We start from the raw sequence: 18,597 nt of genomic DNA on the forward strand, positions 1-18,597 counted from the left end.
TCCCCGAGATAAGGCTGTGATGCCATCTCTGGGGCTCTGCAGTTCCTGGCGTCTCCAAGCTTCCAGGTGCCACCACATTCCCCAGTGCCAGGTGTTGAAGCTGCTTGTAGTACACCTGGCCCAGCCGCAGCCTTGCAGGGAGCAGGCACCCATGCCAGTGCCTAGAGCTGCCCACCCCCGTGCAGCCAGCATGCGTGGCTGCGCACAGTGGCTGGACCCCACATTCACTCTCACACCCCTCGCCACTCTGCGCCTGGCTTGCCTTTGGCAGGTGTGAGATGCGGGCCAGCAGTGTGAGCCAAGCGCAGCCTGCCAGGCTGAATGGGCATAACAATCCCAGTGGGCCCAAGTAAAAACTCAGGCAAAGGCGTCACCAGCCACAGAGGTTTCTGCCTGGCAAAGCAACACCCCAAGGATCCCATGACATTTTGATCTACTTATAAAATGAAGACCTAAGTCACTGATAAAGAAAATAAACATTGGCTAGGTGCAGTGGCTCACACCTGTAATCCCAGCACTTTGGGAGGCCAAGGCGGGCGGATCACTTGAGGCCAGGAGTTCCAGACCAGCCTGGCTAAGAGTCTCTACTAAAAATACAAAAATTAGCTGGGTGTGCTGATGCACTCCTGTAGTCCCAGCTACTCAGGAAGCTGAGGCACAAGAATTGCTCGAACCCAGGAGACGGAGATTGTGGTGAGCTGAGATCACACCACTGCACTCCAGCCTGGGCAACAGAGCGAGACTCTTATCTGAAAAAAATAAAAGAAAGAGAGTGAAAATAAAGACTGAGATACCCAGGAAAGCATATTCGCATATTCCAAAGCACCAAACATCCTAAGCCTGACGGCTGGCTTCATGCTTTCATAGCATGAGTTACTTATGGATAGGTTTCTTTTTTTTTTTTTTTTTTTTTTTTTGAGACTGAGTCTCACTATGTCACCCAGGCTAGAGTGCAGTGGCGCAATCTCAGCTCACTGCAACCTCCATCTCCCAGGTTCAAGCGATTCTGCTGCCTCGGCTTCCCACGTAGCTGGGATTACAGTCGCGCGCTACCATGCCCAGCTAATTTTTGTATTTTTAGTAGAGACATGGTTTCACCATGTTGGCCAGGTTGGTCTTGAACTCCCAACCTCAAGTGATCCACCTGCCTCGGCCTCCCAAAGTGCTGGGATTACAGGCGTGAGCCACTGCACCCGGCCATGGATACATTTCTTTTAAAATCACATTGTCATGCCAGAATTTTCTCTCCTCCTACTTGACAGCATCTCTTAGAACCCAGAGAGCCCGGTCTGTTTCTCCCTACCCTCTGTTCTCTCAAGCTGCCTGAATCGTAAGGATTTCTTAATTCAGCATGTTTGCAATTAGCCTCTAGACCAAAGTAGTTCTGCACTTGCTAAAATTGTCTTTACCTCTGAAATTCTCTGAAATTTCTCTTCCAGTGATCTCAGCCGATCTGCATATAGATATTCTGATTTCTTTTTAACCTCGTCAAACGGCATCTCCTTAACTGAGACAGACAGTTCTCTGTTGCCGCCGTGATCCCTCCCTCTAGAACCGCAACTCTCTGAAGCCATCGGGCTCTCTCCCAGCTCAGGGCCCCTCCGGGAATCGTGAGCTCTACGTCCAGCCCCTGAAGGCTGTGCTGCCCATCCCATCCCTGCCTGGTTTCAGCGGTGGCCTGCTGCGTGGAAGTGTCCAACTGCCTCTCCCACCAGGCCACGGGTGTGCACACCCTCTGCGTCCTCAGCGAGCGTTCGCCTCACCTGTCTTAGTTCCAGCACCTCCACCCAAAGGAGGGATGCTCAGAACAGTGGGATGAGCCGCCCCAGGAATGTGGCATGCCAGCAGCACTAATGAATGTGAACAGCCTGGACACGTCACATCTACGGCTTGAAAGCTTTTCATGCGCATGCTCGTTCCCCTCACTGCAGACCTGGGGAATGAGGGCAGCATGAGCCTGCACTAGCATAGCTACAGAATCAGACGTGGCCCTGCCTTAGAGCCACGCTGCCCAGTGCTGGCCCGTGGGCCCCTGCCCAGCTGCAGCAGAAGCGCCCCTGGATCGCCCATCCAGATGGAGATGCCCTGTTCCCCTGCGGAGATGCAGACTCCAGGCTCTGGGGTGGCAGCCGGGAATCTGTTCTCAGTGAGACAGTACTGTGCAGCTGCAGGCAGCGGCTGCCCCACGAGCACCCTCGCAGGGGTCATAGCCACGAGGCACTAGGTTGGCTCTTGGAGCCTGGGGCTCCTTCAGGCAGGTACAGCACCAGCTTTGCTCTGAGCCCCATTCTAGCTCTGCTAGCTTTCAGCCAGTTACTTCATGCCTCTCAGCTTGCATTTCTCCATCTATAAAACTTAAAACTGGGATCATTGTACGACCCCCACCCCCTAGGGCTGTGGTATGAAAGGCAGAGCCCTGTCCCTGTGCCGCCCAGGTGCAGCAGGGGCTCCATACAGCGAGCTGCATCGTCAGCACTCGTGTCTGTGTCCTGTGCCGCCCGGGTGCAGAGGGGGCTCCATACAGCGAGCTGCATCGTCAGCACTCGTGTCTGTGTCCTGTACCGCCCGGGTGCAAAGAGGGCTCCATACAGCAAGCTGCATCGTCAGCACTCGTGTCTATGTCGCCATCAGCTCCTCGGCCATCTCACGATCCTCTGTGGAAAAGGGGCCACAGCAACTCCAGAACCTCCCGAGCCTTCCCACACACCCGGGTCTGAGGAGGGAAGGAGCTGGTGGGCTGAGACACCTCGGCCTCCACTGATGCAGATTTCTCTTCCCACAGCGCCTAGGACTGAGGGCACGTGGCCCCAAGTGAAATTCCTTAAGGCTTCCTTTGTAACTAATGGGCAGCTAGTTAAGAGTCACCATGTTGCTTTAATGGAATAATACCTAGGACTTACTTTTCCAAAAGAAGAGTTCGTAGGATTTATCTAGGAAACGCAGTGTGCAGAAAAATGACTTGAAGAAATAGCAGCACACGCTTTTGCAGGGGTTTCTTCTCCCCCACCAAGCAGCCAGCGGCCTCTGCGCTATTCTTAGCCCAAAAGTGCCTCTGGATAATCCTCTGGGAATCCCTTTTTAAGAGTTTCTCACACATGAATCCAGATCCTTGATATAAAATTAACAGGAACATTTCTGAAATACTCCACTTCCTCCCAAGATAGAGCAGCCAGAAGCTGACACTGGCATCCGCAGCCCTGACTGTCAAGATCCAGGGGGAAAATTCACTGTCCAAGTCTCTGAAATGTACGGTATTTTTATCTGCATTGGATCAGACTCCCCCGTGTCCTTGTGAGGTGGCGCTCCCGGAACAGGAGACAGGGTGGGTCTCATTCCAGTCCCCGCTTCACCAGCTGCAACAGGCAGGGGTGGATAAAAGACACCTGCAACTCCATCTTCAAAGAGTGTTTATGTGTACACTGGCCCGAAAGAGTGTCTGTGCTGAGAATTCGACTGTTAGCAAAGTCGTATTTGCCACCGCTGAAGGTTGGCTTGGGGAGTGGAAGAAAGGCCCTGTCTTGTAGCCGTGACCTTGACCCTCTTACAGCTGCCATCCTCTCTGGACTCAGACCTCTCTAGAGGGCGTGTTTGCACACGCTTGACCTCTGCAGGCTGCGAGTGAGCCGGGGCTCTGGGGCTGTACATGCTGAGAAGGGCACCGTGTCCTTGAGGCAGGCCTGGGCCCACTGAGGCTGTGCGGGCCGCACTCAGCCCTCCAGTTTGCATCTCCAAACCCAGCCTCTGCCAGCGCTGTGCCTTCTCTGTTCGCCCTTCCTGGTGCTGCGCTCTCTAAAATGGTGGCAGGGACCAGCAGAAAGGACTCTCCCTGGTCCTCTGCCTCTGCCTCTGCCTCAGCCAGCTCTGCAGCTCCTGCTCTCTGAGTACCCTGTCCTCACGCCAACACCGCAGGCAGGCAGGTCTGCCAGGTCACCTCTGAGGGATGCGCTGCTCATGTTCAGTCTTGGCCCCACACCAGCACAATCAACGCTGAGTAAATGTTTATTGAACAAATAGGAAGTGCAGGGCTAAAGAAAGCTCCCTCCAGGCCAACGCCCTGTGGTCACTACACTAATGGCAGGGGTGGGGGGGCCCCGAGCCAGGTGTGTGTCCGTCTCTCACGAGATTTCCAGAAGTGGTGGGAAAGTAGTTTTGTGACAGCAGCCACAGGTACAAGCCATGTGAAAGCAGGATGGTGTCATCTTATAACCCCAGGGGCTGCGAGAATTCATGCCGAGGCCCGGATCAGTTCCCTGACTGGAAGAGTGGGCGGAGCAGAGGGTTCGTCACCACGGCTCCCACGCGGTACTCCCGCGGGCGCTTCCGTTGCAGGGTGGCAGGGCGGGAGCTGCACAGACCCCAGGCAGCTGAGCGGGACGCCCCAGGGCTCCTGAGTCAGCGGCCCCAGCCCAGCAGCGCCTAGAGCCTTTGTGCTCCATGAGCGTCTGAGCATGTGTGGGTTTTGCTGAAGGCTTCATTTCAACTCCAGAAGTTTTCTGTCTTCCCCGTCACCTCCCACTGTTTTTCCAGACATTTTGAGAAGGCACATATAAGGTTCAGAGTCGAAAACTTGCTTTTCTCTTTTTAGACTTTTGAAGGGATCATATGTCTGGCAGTTTCTGTGGGGTGGTTGTATGTGTCTAGGGCTGGCCGAATAGTTTAATACCAAAACAAAACAAGCTCAGAAAGAACATGTATTACTCTTGTCATTTAAAAAATAGGAACGTTGCTTAAAGACAAGTTATGGTTCCATTTTCTTGCTATTTGCATTTTGAAGGAAAAGACAATCTGGGAAGCGTCGACGTTACATGAGTGAAGACTTCAGGATCGTTTTGTTTTCCTTGGTGTTCTGTTGGCTGAATTGCAAGTTCAAGGCTCCTAACTTCTAAGTGAATAATTAAAAGCGTGAGACAGTGCAGGCTCCACGCAGATGTGGACCCCCAGGACGGGGTTCTGTCTGGCTGGATGTGAGACAGTGCAGGCTCCACGCAGATGTGGACCCCCAGGACGGGGTTCTGTCTGGCTGGATGTGAGACAGTGCAGGCTCCACGCAGATGTGGACCCCCAGGACGGGGTTCTGTCTGGCTGGAGCGCAGCCTGGGATGGGCCGGCACTCAGGGAACGGCTTGTGCCTGCGGGATCAGTGGGCACCTTCACGGAGCAGCTGGCCCCATCCTCCTGACACAGATGGGGTTGCCCCAACACCATCAGGCCCTTCTGAATGCACACAGCCTCTGGAGTCCGGAACCCAGCACAATCAGGCCCCTTCTGAATGCGCACAGCCTCTGGAGTCCAGAACCCAGAGGGACCTACGTTCCCCAGACTGAGCAGTGCACTCAGAACAAAACCGCCCCGAAGCACCTGGGCCCTCACAAGGCCATGTCGGTGGCCGGGCAGCGCACGCCCTGCCTTGCGTGGTTTCTCACGGCTGCTCACTAACGCTGACAGCTGGTCTCCAGATCCACAGAAAACCCTGCTTAAAAAAATCAAAACAAAACCACTTCCCTCCTGAATGCTGGGGCTCAAGCTGGCACCAATCTTTTTCTGTGATAGAATTTCAAGCCCTGCAGGTGTCTGTGGCAGGAGGCTCTCAGAGCCCAGGGTCTCAGCTTCATCCACAGACGGCTGTGTTGAAGGGGTGGTTTGGAGCCTCATGCTGCCCACTAGGCTGTGCCAGCTGTGCACCACCCACCCTGCTCCCCATCCCCGGGAGCAGCCGTCCCTTCCCCCTGCCAGTGCACCCCTCCCCAGGGCAGGTTTCAGCCATGTCTGCCCTGGAGATGAAGGTTCCCCGTCCATGCAGTGCGCCTGGCACCACCTGTGTGCGCCCGTGGGGAAGGATGACCGCAGCCCCTCGGCCAGGAGGAAGTTAAGGGCGGTCTTGAGTTCCAGGCCCCATCACAGCCCAGGCAGCAGAGCCCATTTTGCCGCTGGAGAGAGCCCAAGCCCCCTGCAGTCATTCCCTGACAGTGTCTGTGGCCTCCTGAGGAACACAGGGGTGTAAACAGTGGCCTGCTTGGAGGCCTGAGGCTGCTGGTGGCTTTCCACCCCGTGCCCACCGGCCAGGTCCTGGGTGGATGAAGCACTCCCTGACCCTCCACGAATGCCACTGTCACCCGGCTCTGGAAAGAGCATGGCTGGTGGATTCTTCCCGGGCCTCAAGTCACAGCCTCTGACCCGAGAGCTGAGGTGTTGGGGAGAATTGGACTCAAGGCTGGGACGGTGTGGAGGCCCAGCCTCAGGCAAGGGGGAGGACACTGAGGCCGCCGGGAGCCGCCCTTCTGGCAGAGAAGGTGAGGAGGGTGTGCCGTTGTCCATCTCAGAGGCTTCAGGCCCTGACCCCTCAGGAGCCTCAGGCATAGCTTCCTCCCCAGACATCCCAGCTCACACGGCCACGCCAGCGCTCGCCCAGCGGATGCGTGTCCTCCAAGAGTAAAGAATGCCACTTGAGCTTCAGGATTGCCTTTGGGGGGAATCCAGCTGGGGCCTTCCATTGGTGTTGGTGCTTCCTCGGCCAAAGGACTTTTCTGTGATTCTGAAGCGGCTCCACACCAGCCTCTGCTTTGTGTGGCAGCTTCCGCGGAGCGCGTCCCATCTAACCTTCACACCCCCATGCCTTTGCCCCTAGGCCACCGTGAACGCCCGGCCGCAGCGCGTCCTGGACACCTCCTCCCTCACACAGTCAGCCCCCGCCAGCCCCACCAACAAGGGTGTGCACATCCACCAGGCGGGGTAAGTGCTGCCCGCTCAGCCTGCAGGTCCATGGTGGTGACTGGGGCCCTACGGACTGAGCTCTTCCCGAGCCAGCCTCCCCCCGGCCTCCTTCCCCGCCCTGTCTGGGCTTCGTCTCCTCCCCCCGCTAACGGGCGCTCTCTCCCTCTCCCTCCCGGACACCCCAGTACCCGCCTGATCTCGTCTCCTCCCCCCACTAACGGGCACTCTTTCCCTCTCCCTCCCGGACACCCCAGTACCCGCCTGATCTCGTCTCCTCCCCCCACTAACGGGCACTCTTTCCCTCTCCCTCCCGGACACCCCAGTACCCGCCTGATCTCGTCTCCTCCCCCTACTAACGGGCACTCTCTCCCTCTTCCTCCCGGACACCCCAGTACCCGCCTGATCTCGTCTCCTCCCCCCGCTAACGGGCGCTCTCTCCCTCTCCCTCCCGGACACCCCAGTACCCGCCTGATCTCGTCTCCCCCCTCTCTAACGGGCGTTCTCTCTCCCTCTCCCTCCCGGACACCCCAGTACCCGCCTGATCTCGTCTCCTCCCTCTCTAACGGGCTTTCTCTCTCCCTCACCTTCCCGGACACCCCAGTACCCGCCTGATCTCGTCTCCCCCCTCTCTAACGGGCGCTCTCTCTCCCTCTCCCTGCCAGATACCCCAGTACCTGCCTAATCTCGTCTCCTCCCCCTTCTCTAACGGGCTTTCTCTCTCCCTCTCCCTCCCGGACACCCCAGTACCCGCCTGATCTCGTCTCCTCCCCTCTCTCTTAACGGGCGTTCTCTCTCCCTCTCCCTCCCGGACACCCCAGTACCCGCCTGATCTCGTCTCCCCCCTCTCTAAACGGGCGCTCTCTCTCCCTCACCTTCCCGGACACCCCAGTACCCGCCTGATCTCGTCTCCTCCCCCCTCTCTAATGGGCGCTCTCTCTCCCTCTCCCTCCCGGACGCCCCAGTACCCACCTGATCTCGTCTCCCCCCTCTCTAACGGGCGCTCTCTCTCCCTCTCCCTCCCGGATACCCCAGTACCTGCCTGATCTCGTCTCCTCCCCCCTTCTCTAACGGGCTTTCTCTCTCCCTCTCCCTCCCGGACACCCCAGTACCCGCCTGATCTCGTCTCCCCCCTCTCTAAACGGGCGCTCTCTCTCCCTCACCTTCCCGGACACCCCAGTACCCGCCTGATCTCGTCTCCCCCCTCTCTAACGGGCGTTCTCTCTCCTTCTCCCTCCCGGACACCCCAGTACCCGCCTGATCTCATCTCCTCCCCCCTCTCTTAACGGGCTGTCTCTCCCTCTCCCTCCCGGACACCCCGGTACCCGCCTGATCTGAGCCCTGCCTTGAGCTCCCCCCTATCTTAAGGAACCCTTCATGTGCACATCGTCTCAGCAAAAGTTGAACTAAGCCTGGTCTCTGTGGCCTTTCAGAGTTTGTAAGAGGGGATCTAGATCTCCAAATGGGTAACCAACAGGTGTTTGCACCTCAGGACGTGGCACTGCTGTGCGCTGAGCTCGCACATCCCAGCCCACTCGACTCTGAGCTGGGTTCGTCCTGTCCGTACCGCCTCCCAGGGCACTGGAGTTCAATAAGGGACAACCCTGCCCCCTGCCAGGCGGGCAACCGAGCAGCGTGGACTTGGCACCAGCAGCTGGGGTTTGGGAGCCATGATGGCGTGCCGGGCAACTGAGGACACCCCGGGCCCTAGTGGCACCTGGGAGGGCGCAGGTGGCCCAGGAAGTTGTTCCATGTTCCCTCTCGAAGCCCCAGACTCTGCAGAGGATGCAGTGTTTGTTTTTCTCCCAATGGCAGGGGCTCCCCTCCGGCGTCCAGCACCAGCAGCTCCAGCCTGACCAACGACGTGGCCAAGCAGCCGGTCAGCCGAGACTTGCCTCCCGGCCGGCCGGGCACCACAGGCCCCACGGGGGCACAGTACACCCCCCACTCCCACCAGTTCCCCCGGACACGGAAGATGTTCGACAAGGGCCCAGAGCAGGTACGGAGGCCCAGCTGCCTCGTGATCTGGACGCTGAGAGCGTTGCTTCTCAGATGGGGGCTCATGGCCTCAGCCTCAGGCTGCTTACATCACCATGGGACGGGGCGGGACCCGCCTTGCCGTCCTGGGTCTGTGGGCCACTCTCTGCCTTTGCAGACCCGGGCGCTGGCCCTCGCTCGTGCACCCCTCTGCCTGCACTCTTTAGGAGTACTGTCGGGTGTGACCCAGTTCTCTGCCCTTGGTTCTGGGTTCACCATTCCGGGCAGCTTCCATGTAACGGAACAGGAGCATGGAGTTACCTGCCTCTGCCCTTCCTGGGCACACAGCACTCTGCGTCCCCTCGGGGGCAGCTGCACTGCAGAGCATTTGTTCTGAATGTGTTGTCTTTTCTGTGAATATCCAAGTATGCCGCATAAATAGGTACACTCTCTTTGCCTGTAACTACGTTGAAAAAGATATTTCTGGAGAGAGGAATGTGTGCTTTGTTTTTCCGGGGTTATGAGAGCGGTGTGAGGCGGCAGCTGGTCCAGAGACCTCGGCTGTCTCGTCCAGGCGCTGCCACTTTGTCAGTTGAGGGCACCAGGGCTCAAGAAGATGGTTCAGGGCGCACCCAGCACACCCAGCTGCTCTGGGTGCTGACAGCATGATCAGCTCAGCAATGAGTGGGGTCCGGGGCTCTCTTGGTAATCAGTGATTTTAAAAGAAGTTAGCAGCCACCTTGCAGGGCGCCTTGGAGCAGGAGCGGCGATGTTGGGGTAGAAGAGCTGTCACGGCAAGAGCGGGCAGGTACCCACAGGTGCAGCTCAGCCCCAGCCCACCCGCACTTTCCGTGTCTCGGCAGAGGAGGAGCGAGAATCACCACCGAGCCCCAAGTGCAGGGTCAGCCTCCTGGCCAGGCCCTGGGGAGCAACGCTACCGGCACACGCAGCTCACCCACCTGACCCCCCGGGGTGGGGGGGATGCACCTCTCACTGCACCTGCCCTGGGATCATGGGGAGCTCCCTGTGCCAAGACACAGCGTGAGAGATGCCAGCAGTCCACATGGCATGGCACAGGAGACCCCTGGTGCCCAGCCTCACTGCACAAACACACACAGACTCTGACAGGCCGCCATAGGTTCCACAACAGGAAACACCCAAAGCTCAGTCCTCCTCAGCTCCACATCCTCTTTCTCCAGTGGCTGGGAGCCCCAGCCGGCCTGCACAGCTGTGCGCTCTATCCAGGCCACTTCACACGGGAGTCCCCGCTCTCAGCCTGGTGTCATGGGGCCATCACAGGAGCTGTCCTGGAACCAAGCGGCAGAGGCTTTTTGGGGGTTGATAAACCAGCACACATGGACACACGTGGCACTGTCTGAACAGTCAGCTAGAATTGACTTGGGAGCTGTGCTGGGTCGGCCCTGGGGATGGTGGGACCGACGTGGCTCACACTTCACAGCCTGGGCCCCTCAATCCCTGGCCAGACGTTCAAGGGTTCTCGGTCACCAGGATACGGAAGTGAGTAGAGTACAGAAGTGCCGTCCTTAGGGGCAGCCCGGTACTCCCGGCAATGCCTTTGTCCCCAGCTGGAGCTCTTTTGAGCTCAGGAGTGGCATGACTGACTGGTGTTTCTTTTTCCTTCCAACCCTCCTGCTTAAACCCTGAAGACTGCAGACGACGCAGACGATGCTGCTGGACACAAAAGTTTCATCTCCGCCACGGTGCAGACGGGGTTCTGCGACTGGAGCGCCCGCTATTTTGCCCAGCCTGTCATGAAGGTGCGCCTGGGGCATGGGGTTCAGAGTAGAGTCCTAGCGAACGTGTGTCTGTCCCACTTCTTTGAGCATAAACGCTCAAGGCTTGTGGCTGTGGGAGCATCCCATTGTGGTTGTGGTTGTGGTTGTGGTGTTCACGGTTAAGGTAGAACCGCAAAAGAAACAGACTTCACTTACCTTCCTGTCGCCAAACAAAAAGAAAACCTGCCTCGCCGGAGCTTCCCAGTGTGACAGGTGTCACTTTACCTTAACTGACAGAGTCACTACAGGCCTTCCCACTCCCTCACAGTGAGGATCACGTGAGGCCCATCCTAAGGCCGCGCTTCGGCGGCCCAGAGGTCTGGGGACTGTTAGACCAAGCCTGCTGCAGCCAATCCCAGCACATTTGGGGTTACACCACAAGACCGTCTCTGAGGCTCAACCCTGACACAGCCCTAACACGCGCCGTGCGCTGTGGTCGCGGTGACTCTGTCCCTGCGGGCTGGGGCAGGGCGGCGGCTCTCGGCCTCTTCGAGGAATGGGGCGGGAGCTGCTTTGTCAGCACAGTCCCAGTGCTCATCTTTCTGCCAAGGCCCATCATGGACTCGTGGAGATTTTCTATAAATCTAAAGCACATTCTGAGCAAACCTTCCTCTTCCCTCATATATAATTGAAAGCTGAAACTCTCAGCTTCTTCTCGATTGTATATCAAGCTTGCGTCTTAGTCATCTCTGTGAATGGTATTTGGAGCCCACGACAGCTCAGCCCCTGTGGTCCTGTGCTCATAGTGAATGCTGATTTCTGTTCATAAAAACACAGACCCATCAGGCAGCCCCTGAGGCAGGCAAGCCATGAAGCTTGAACTACTGAGCCCCTTTACTGCAAAGAGAGAAGAGTTCGCCTCCCACTTCTCAAATGAACCTGGGTGGACAGTGGCCTGGCTGTTCTAGAAAGCGTCTTGCCAGGAAGCATCAAACACCTTAAATAGCCATTCCCTTTGACCCAGTCATGGCTCTGCTAAAATACTGTCTTGAGAAAATAATCAGAGATATAGATGACTTCTGTGTTGTTTATAAGAATGAAAATTGAGATTCACTTAAATGTCCACAGAGGGTGAATAGTTAAAAAGTTATGAAATATTTGATGAGATATTATTGGAGCTACTGAAAAGTTAAACATTAAAAATAGTGTCCTAAGGAAGCGCTCATGACAACATTCCTTAAAAAGAAGAAATGCAGACCAAGAAGCCAGATTTACAGAACAATCATAGCTGTGCTTCCCATGCACAGACACAGATGTGCATACAACGGAGACCAGAAGAGCCCGCTCCTAACTAGAGATTCGCAAATGGCGCCACCCACGACGGCACTGAATTGGGCTTCTTTTGTGCCTCTTCTACAGTTTCTACACTAAGCGTGAAGCACCTTTAGAGTCGGGGGAAAAGAATTAAAGAAACAAACCACAGGAGATCATTGAAGCTGGTGGATTCAGTCCTAGTCAGAAGCCCCTCACCAGGCCCACCTGCCTGCCGGGCTCACCGCTGCTTACCTGCGGGTGGCATGAGGGTGGCGTCCCCTCCGGGCTCACCGCTGCTTACCTGCGGGTGGCATGAGGGTGGCGTCCCCTCCGGGCTCACCGCTGCTTACCTGCGGGTGGCATGAGGGTGGCGTGCCCTGCAGACAGAGGGAAGTGCCCCTTCCCATCACCGGGCTTCTGGTTAGGAAAGGAGAGCGTACACAAATCCTGGAATTGGATGCAGGAAGCAGGAGCCACCCGAACTCTGAGTGAGCCAGAGCTGGGAGGTGGCTGGACGCTGTGCTGGGGGTGCCAGGCTGTCCTCTAGAACTGCGGCCCGGTCTGTTGAAAAGTCAATGGAATTTAGTCTAATATTAACAAGCTTGGTGTCCTTGATGCGGTCTCGTGCTTAAGGCAGACAAGGTCAGGCGACTAAGAAACCCAGATGGTCTGGTCTTCCCTCTTGCTGGGATGGCAATGGCTGTACATGATGGTAATTTCTTGGTGTGATAATGAGAGGCTTTTCTTGAAGTCCTTGAAAAATGCCTATTCTCAGTCATCTATCCTATGATGAAAGAGGAATGGCATAGTTAATCCAAAACTCATTGCTCTTAAACTTAAAAATGAATTTGACTTTTCCCCAAAGGATTTGCTTTCCTTTCCTAAGCATTTTTAAGTACACAGCAGCTGATTGCAGGAGGAAGTTCCCCAGAGGCATGTGGAAGGCCGTGTGTGTGTGTGTGTGTGTGTGTGTGTCTGTCTCTGTCTGTCTCTGTGTGTGTGTGTGTGTGTGTCTGTGTGATGTGTGTGTGTATCTCGTGTGTGTGTCTGTGTGTGTTTGTCTATTTGTTCCAGTGTGTACAAGCCCCAAGCCAGCATCTCCTCTCCCTTTCTTCAGATTAGCAGCCCCTCCTCCGCCTGCCCTCATCTCCTCCATTTGCACATCTGAGAATTCCCGCCCGCACGGAGGAGCTGGAGGGTGTCAGCCTTGTGGTCTGGCCCTGCCGGCAGGTCCTGCAGTGTGGACACTGCAGAGGAGATGAGTCCAAGGGGATCCATGTAGGAGCTGCCGTCACCCAGGAGGTTGATCGGGAAACGGTTGCTGAATGAGTGAACGATTGTCTTCCTCTGCCCCTGCCAAGTATTTGAAAACAAATGCTCACTTGGTTGTCATTGAAACAATAGGCTCTGGGTGTCATGATGGAAAAGAGCACTGTGTTGTGGTCGGCGTCGTCTGTAACTCCTGATAGCAACTGCAGTCTTAGGAGCGTCTTTAACCTTAGAGACCTTTTCCAAACTTTAGAAGAGGAAGCAGGAAATGTTTTATCTTGTTTTAAAAAAAATTTGTTTTCCTACTTTTTCTAGGTGGTATTCATAAAGGTATTCTTTTACTGATTTAATTCATCATCTAACGACATTTGTGTAACGAGCTGCATTAGGAACTTTTTGTTATTAGCCTGCTTCCCATGTAAACTAAAAACAGCTCTAAGGCTAGGATTGAACCTAAAAAAGAACAGAAGAACTGCAAACCCGAAACTGCTTCAAGGTATATAAGAAACTAAAATAGTTACCAGGTCACAAAATAATGACCAGTTTACACCCACATGCAACTAGTGATTAGCAGGATGAGCAACCGAAGACACCGTGGTAAGGACAGTGTCTGCTGACTTTTTTTATTAGTTCACCGTCAGATTTCTTACAGATCCGTATGACTAGAAAGAGCCGTGTTCTGTCTGTGGCTCACCTCTGATTGGTGAAGCAACCTCCTTTCTTCCCATGTTGGTTTATGGAGCTCGTGTCTGCATTAGAAACCACAAAAGAATATTAAAAATGGTCTGTCATGTGCTTAAGAAAGAAAAAGATGTATTGAATTGTGTTCTGATTACAAAAGTAATACGACTTTTTTCTTCTCTCAGTTGGAAAGTTTCAAAAATTGATTCTATCCAGAGAATCAATCCCTACAAGGCTGTAGGGGATGTGAACTCTCAGACCCTGTTGGCGGGTGGGTACAGTACTCCCTTTGCTTAGGGCAATTAAGCAGTAACTGTCAGAATTAGAAACGGGTATACCTGCAAAGCCAGCAGTCCTGCTAGGAGGCATATATTCTTAAAAGCCACTAATGTATATGTCCATGAAGTGATTCTGCCCAGAGATGTTCATAATAACATGATTTGTAATAGGAAAAAGTTGAAAAGAATCACTTAGTAGAAGAGTTAATTTAAAATGATGGATCCATGGGATAGAATACTATACAGCCATTAAAATTCTTTAAGTTGTATCTTTCTATGAGGACTTGGTTGGATGTCCTTGATCCAAAAGGTAAAATAATCAAATTGTACAAAATGCTTACACAAGCTCTGTGCTTCTGTAGACTGGAACAAGCACGGGAGGAGGCTTGGCCAGTTGTTACACAGCAGGCTGGCCACACAGTGACTTCTAGAAGGTGGAGTTGGAGCCAGGCAAGGGGACTGTTCTTTTTTTCATCATATGCTTCTGGGTGATTTGAATTTTTTAGAAAGAACAGTTATTAGTTTTGCAATTTAAAACAGACTAAAATACCATTTTTAATTATAAAAAGCTTTAAGAGTCGATACACTGTTGGGAGGCATCACACGCAGAGCCCAGTTTATTTCTCACAGCCCTTAAAGCTACAGTGGGGATTTCCGTTTGGCGGCTCCGCAGAGCCTGGGGATCTTGTTTTGCCCTGAGAGCATCCGCTTCTCTAGGGTGGATGCGGAACCTGCGCTGCCCGTCATCAGATCTGCGGCTGTGCAGCTGGGGTTTCAGTGCACCATTAGAAACTCAGGCAGTGAAGAAGCAACTTGAGATGGCCACAGTCCCCACGCAGGGTTCCCTCCCAGCACTGGAGAAGCGACTTGAGATGGCCACAGTCCCCACGCAGGGTTCCCTCCCAGCACTGGGGTTGCCCTGCCTGCACGGCTTCTGGTCCCACTTTTCTCACTATGCAATGAACATTGAGCATCCTGTCACAGATTCTCCCACAAAAATGACTTTTTCTGTTTTGTTTTGTTTTACTTCTCTGAGAATGACACTCTGTGTGACATTCTTTATACAAACCTGCAGCAGGCAGAGCCTGAGAAGTCCCCTTGTGCCACCCTCAGCTCAGCTCATCCTCGGCTCATCCCTGGCTCATCCCTGGCTCATCCCCAGCTCATCCTCAGCTCAGCTCATCCCCAGCTCAGCCTCAGCTCATCCCCAGCTCATCCCCAGCTCATTCGCAGCTCATGCCCAGCTCATCCCCAGCTCATCCCCAGCTCATCCCCAGCTCAGCCTCAGCTCATCTCCAGCTCATCTCCAGCTCATCCCCAGCTCATCCCCAGCTCATTCCCAGCTCATCCCCAGCTCATCCTCAGCTCATCCCCAGCTCATCCTCAGCTCATCCCCAGCTCATCCCCAGCTCAACTCATCCCGAGCTCATCCCCAGCTTATCCCCAGCTCATCCTCAGCTAATCCTCAGCTCAGCTCATCCCCAGCTCAGCTCATCCCCAGCCCATCCTCAGCTCATCCCCAGCTCAGCTCAGCCAGCCTCAGCTCATCCCCAGCTCATCCCCAGCTCATCTTCAGCTCATCCTCCGCTCATCCTCAGCTCATCCTTAGCTCAACTCATCCTCCTCTCATCCCCCACTCATCCTCAGCTCATCCTCAGCTCATCCTCAGCTCAGCTCATCCCCAGTTCATCCACAGTTCATCCCCAGTTCATCCCCAGCTCATCCTAAGCTCAGCTCATCCTCAGCTCAGCTCATCCTCAGCTCATCCTCAGCTCATCCTCAGCTCATCCCCAGCTCATCCCCAGCTCATCCCCGGCTCATTCCCAGCTCATCCCCAGCTCATCCTCAGCTTATCCCCAGCTCATCCCCAGCTCATCCTCAGCTCATCCCCAGCTCAGGTCACCCTCAGCTCATCCCCAGCTCAGCTCACCCTTAGCTCATCCTCAACTCACCCTCAGCTCACCCTCAGCTCATCCTCAGCTCATCCCCAGCTCATCCCAGGTCATCCCCAGCTCATCCCCAGCTCATCCTCAGCTCATCCTCAGCTTATCCACTTCAGTCTGCTGTGGGCTTCACCCGCCTCAGGAGGACAGCTGGCTCCACCCCAGCTGCAGCTTCTAAAATGGGTGCTTCCTGTTCTTTCCTGGAAAGTTCAGAAGGAAAGCAAAGGGATAGGTCGATTCCCCTCCAGGAAGACCAGAATAGAATAAGTCGTTGGTTTTGGATGGAAGCTGCGTGAAGAACGCACTTGGTGGGTGGAAGTGGGAGACGTAGCTTCTCTGACTTTGTTTCCACTCAGCCACCACCAGCTGGACTCTGGTGCTCGCAGTCTCCGAGGCAGCAGGACAGCTTCCTCCCACAGCCGGGCAGGGGCCGTGCAGTGCCACTCTGCTCACCTTTCTCCACGCTTGGCCATAGTGCCAGCACCTGTCTGGTAAATTACTGCTGCGTGTTAAACAGTCAGGGGTCAGGTTTATCAGCCAAGACAGACAGGCTTGTTTTAGAGAACATTGTGATTATTCAGTGTTGTTTAAATTAAATACGTGGTTATTCTAACCGTGCGTTCTTAGAGAGTTTCATCCTGGTTTTGCTTGGCTGCATGTGCAAAGAGTCCTGTGGGCAGTTCCTTCGGCCTCAAGCATATTGGAAACATTGCTCTGGCAAAAGCCCCAGCCTGGTTCCACCTCCGCCTGCAGACAGCTGGAAAGAGCACCACTCCCACCTTGGAAATAAGAAAAGGGCAGAAAAGCTATAAAATTCTAACTTTTCCTGAACCCGTCAGAGAGCTGAGGTGGCAGGGGAAGTGAGGTGCCCAGCAGGGAAGGGAAGAGGTGCCTCCAAGGAGAGCCGGGCCATGAGCGCCAGTTTCCTGCAGCAGAGCAGAAGGGGCCAGCGGGGAGAAACGCTCACCTGAAATTGGCAGTGGTTTGTGCAAGGCTGAACGTGGGCCAGTGGAGAATCTCGAACCTTCGGGAGCCACAGGCTGCACAGGCCATGGATGTCCACTGGGCCCCCACCCAGAAGATTGAGGTGGGACACGAGAAGAGCCTCTCAGAGGTGTGGGCCTGCAGCAGGCTCTCCTGTGCTGCTCCCCACAGAACATAACCTGCAGCTCCTGATGAAAGGCAGCAAACCCTGTCGCCCCCAGAGCACAGGCAAAGACCCACTGCTACAGAAGAACTGCAAAAGAAAACCTTCCGTCTCCAGCAGGGCGAGGACCTGCCACATGTGGCACACCACAGGGAGCAGGACAGAGTCACTAAGAAGGCTCCGCCCTGAGACCCAGAGACATAGGCCCTGCCTCAGTCAGAGTCTGGGCCAAAGCAACAGAGAGCCCTTCGGACCCCTCCAACAGGCCAGCAGGCTCCAGGCAACAGGCACAGCAGTCGAGCTGTAGCAGAGGCACAAGAGCATAGAGAGAGAAGCCCCCCAAGGTGCAGACACACGAGGAAAGACAAAAACCAAGGGAGGGTGGGGTGGGAACTCTGGCAAAAACCCTCCAGAAACCCAGGCCCTGCTTTAAGCACGAGGTAGTGTGAGAGGAATCTGACGCTGGCCATGTGCTGAGTTTCACCATAGCAACAGTAAAATCCAAGCCCATTTCATTGCCTTGCTGGATTGACTGAACTCTCTAACAGTCTAGTAATAGAGGCATACCCATTTCCAGGCATGCATATATATATATATATACACACACACACCTTAGCCTCTGCTGTTCTACACCTGAAGTCTGGAATTCATTCAAAAATTAGGAGAGGCTGGGCATGGTGGCTCACACCTGTAATCCCAGCACTTTGGAAGGCCAAGACAAGAGGATCACTTGAGCCCAGGAGTTCAAGATCAGCCTGGGCAACACAGCCGGACCTCGTGTCTACTAAAAAGAACAAAGGAAAAGTATGAGATGCCCCCAAAAATATAAGACAAACACACCTGCCATCAAGAGACAAAGCAGAGAAAGACTCCAGGGCAACCCAGATATTGGAACTATCAGAGATGGAGTGGAAATAACCAAGATTAATATGACCTAAAGGCATTAATGGCAAAGGTAGACAACAAACATGAACAGATGAGGGATTTCAGCAGAGAGTTGGAGACTAAGAAAGAGTCAAGTGAATGCCCCCCAGAGGCTTATCTGTGACCTCAAATAGCCAAGGAAAAAAATCAGTGAATTTAAAGACAGATCTATAGAAAGTACCCAAAATGAAACACAGAGATTACAAAGAGTGGGAAAAAAACAAACAGGATTGCAGTTCATCTGAGAGCTTCAGGACAGTATGAAGCAGTCCAACATCTAACCACAGATCCAGCAAAGATCCCAAATCATGGTATATACAGACACACACGTGCACGTGCACACACATATACACACACAGCTGGACACATATCTAAGCCACCACAAACCAAAGATAAAGAGAAAACCTTGAAGACCTCTGGAGCAAAAAGACACATTACTTACGGGGAACAAGGACAAGAATCACCACAGACTTCTCATTAGAAACTGTGTAAGACAGAGATAGTCCAGTAATATCTTTAAAGTGCTGAAAGAAACTGTCAACCTAGAATTCTGTACACACAAAAATATCTTTCCCAAAAGAAGATAACAAGACAAACATATCCTCTCTTGCCACTTGTCT

General features: G+C 54.3%; 1 protein-coding gene across 3 annotated transcripts in view; it reads left to right on the top strand.

The window, feature by feature from the left end:
- RPTOR (regulatory associated protein of MTOR complex 1) overlaps positions 1-18,597 on the top strand; it is a 420,173-nt gene that overhangs the window by 369,095 nt on the left and 32,481 nt on the right. For all 3 annotated transcript variants that reach the window (XM_054458563.2, XM_054458564.2, XM_054458567.2), the window contains 3 exons: positions 6,626-6,729; positions 8,524-8,707; positions 10,353-10,463. In XM_054458563.2, the coding sequence (XP_054314538.1) occupies positions 6,626-6,729; positions 8,524-8,707; positions 10,353-10,463 (399 nt within the window). The remainder of the gene's footprint in view (positions 1-6,625; positions 6,730-8,523; positions 8,708-10,352; positions 10,464-18,597) is intronic.

Source organism: Pongo pygmaeus, chromosome 19 (assembly GCF_028885625.2).
Source record: "Pongo pygmaeus isolate AG05252 chromosome 19, NHGRI_mPonPyg2-v2.0_pri, whole genome shotgun sequence".
Taxonomy (NCBI): Eukaryota; Metazoa; Chordata; class Mammalia; order Primates; family Hominidae; genus Pongo; species Pongo pygmaeus.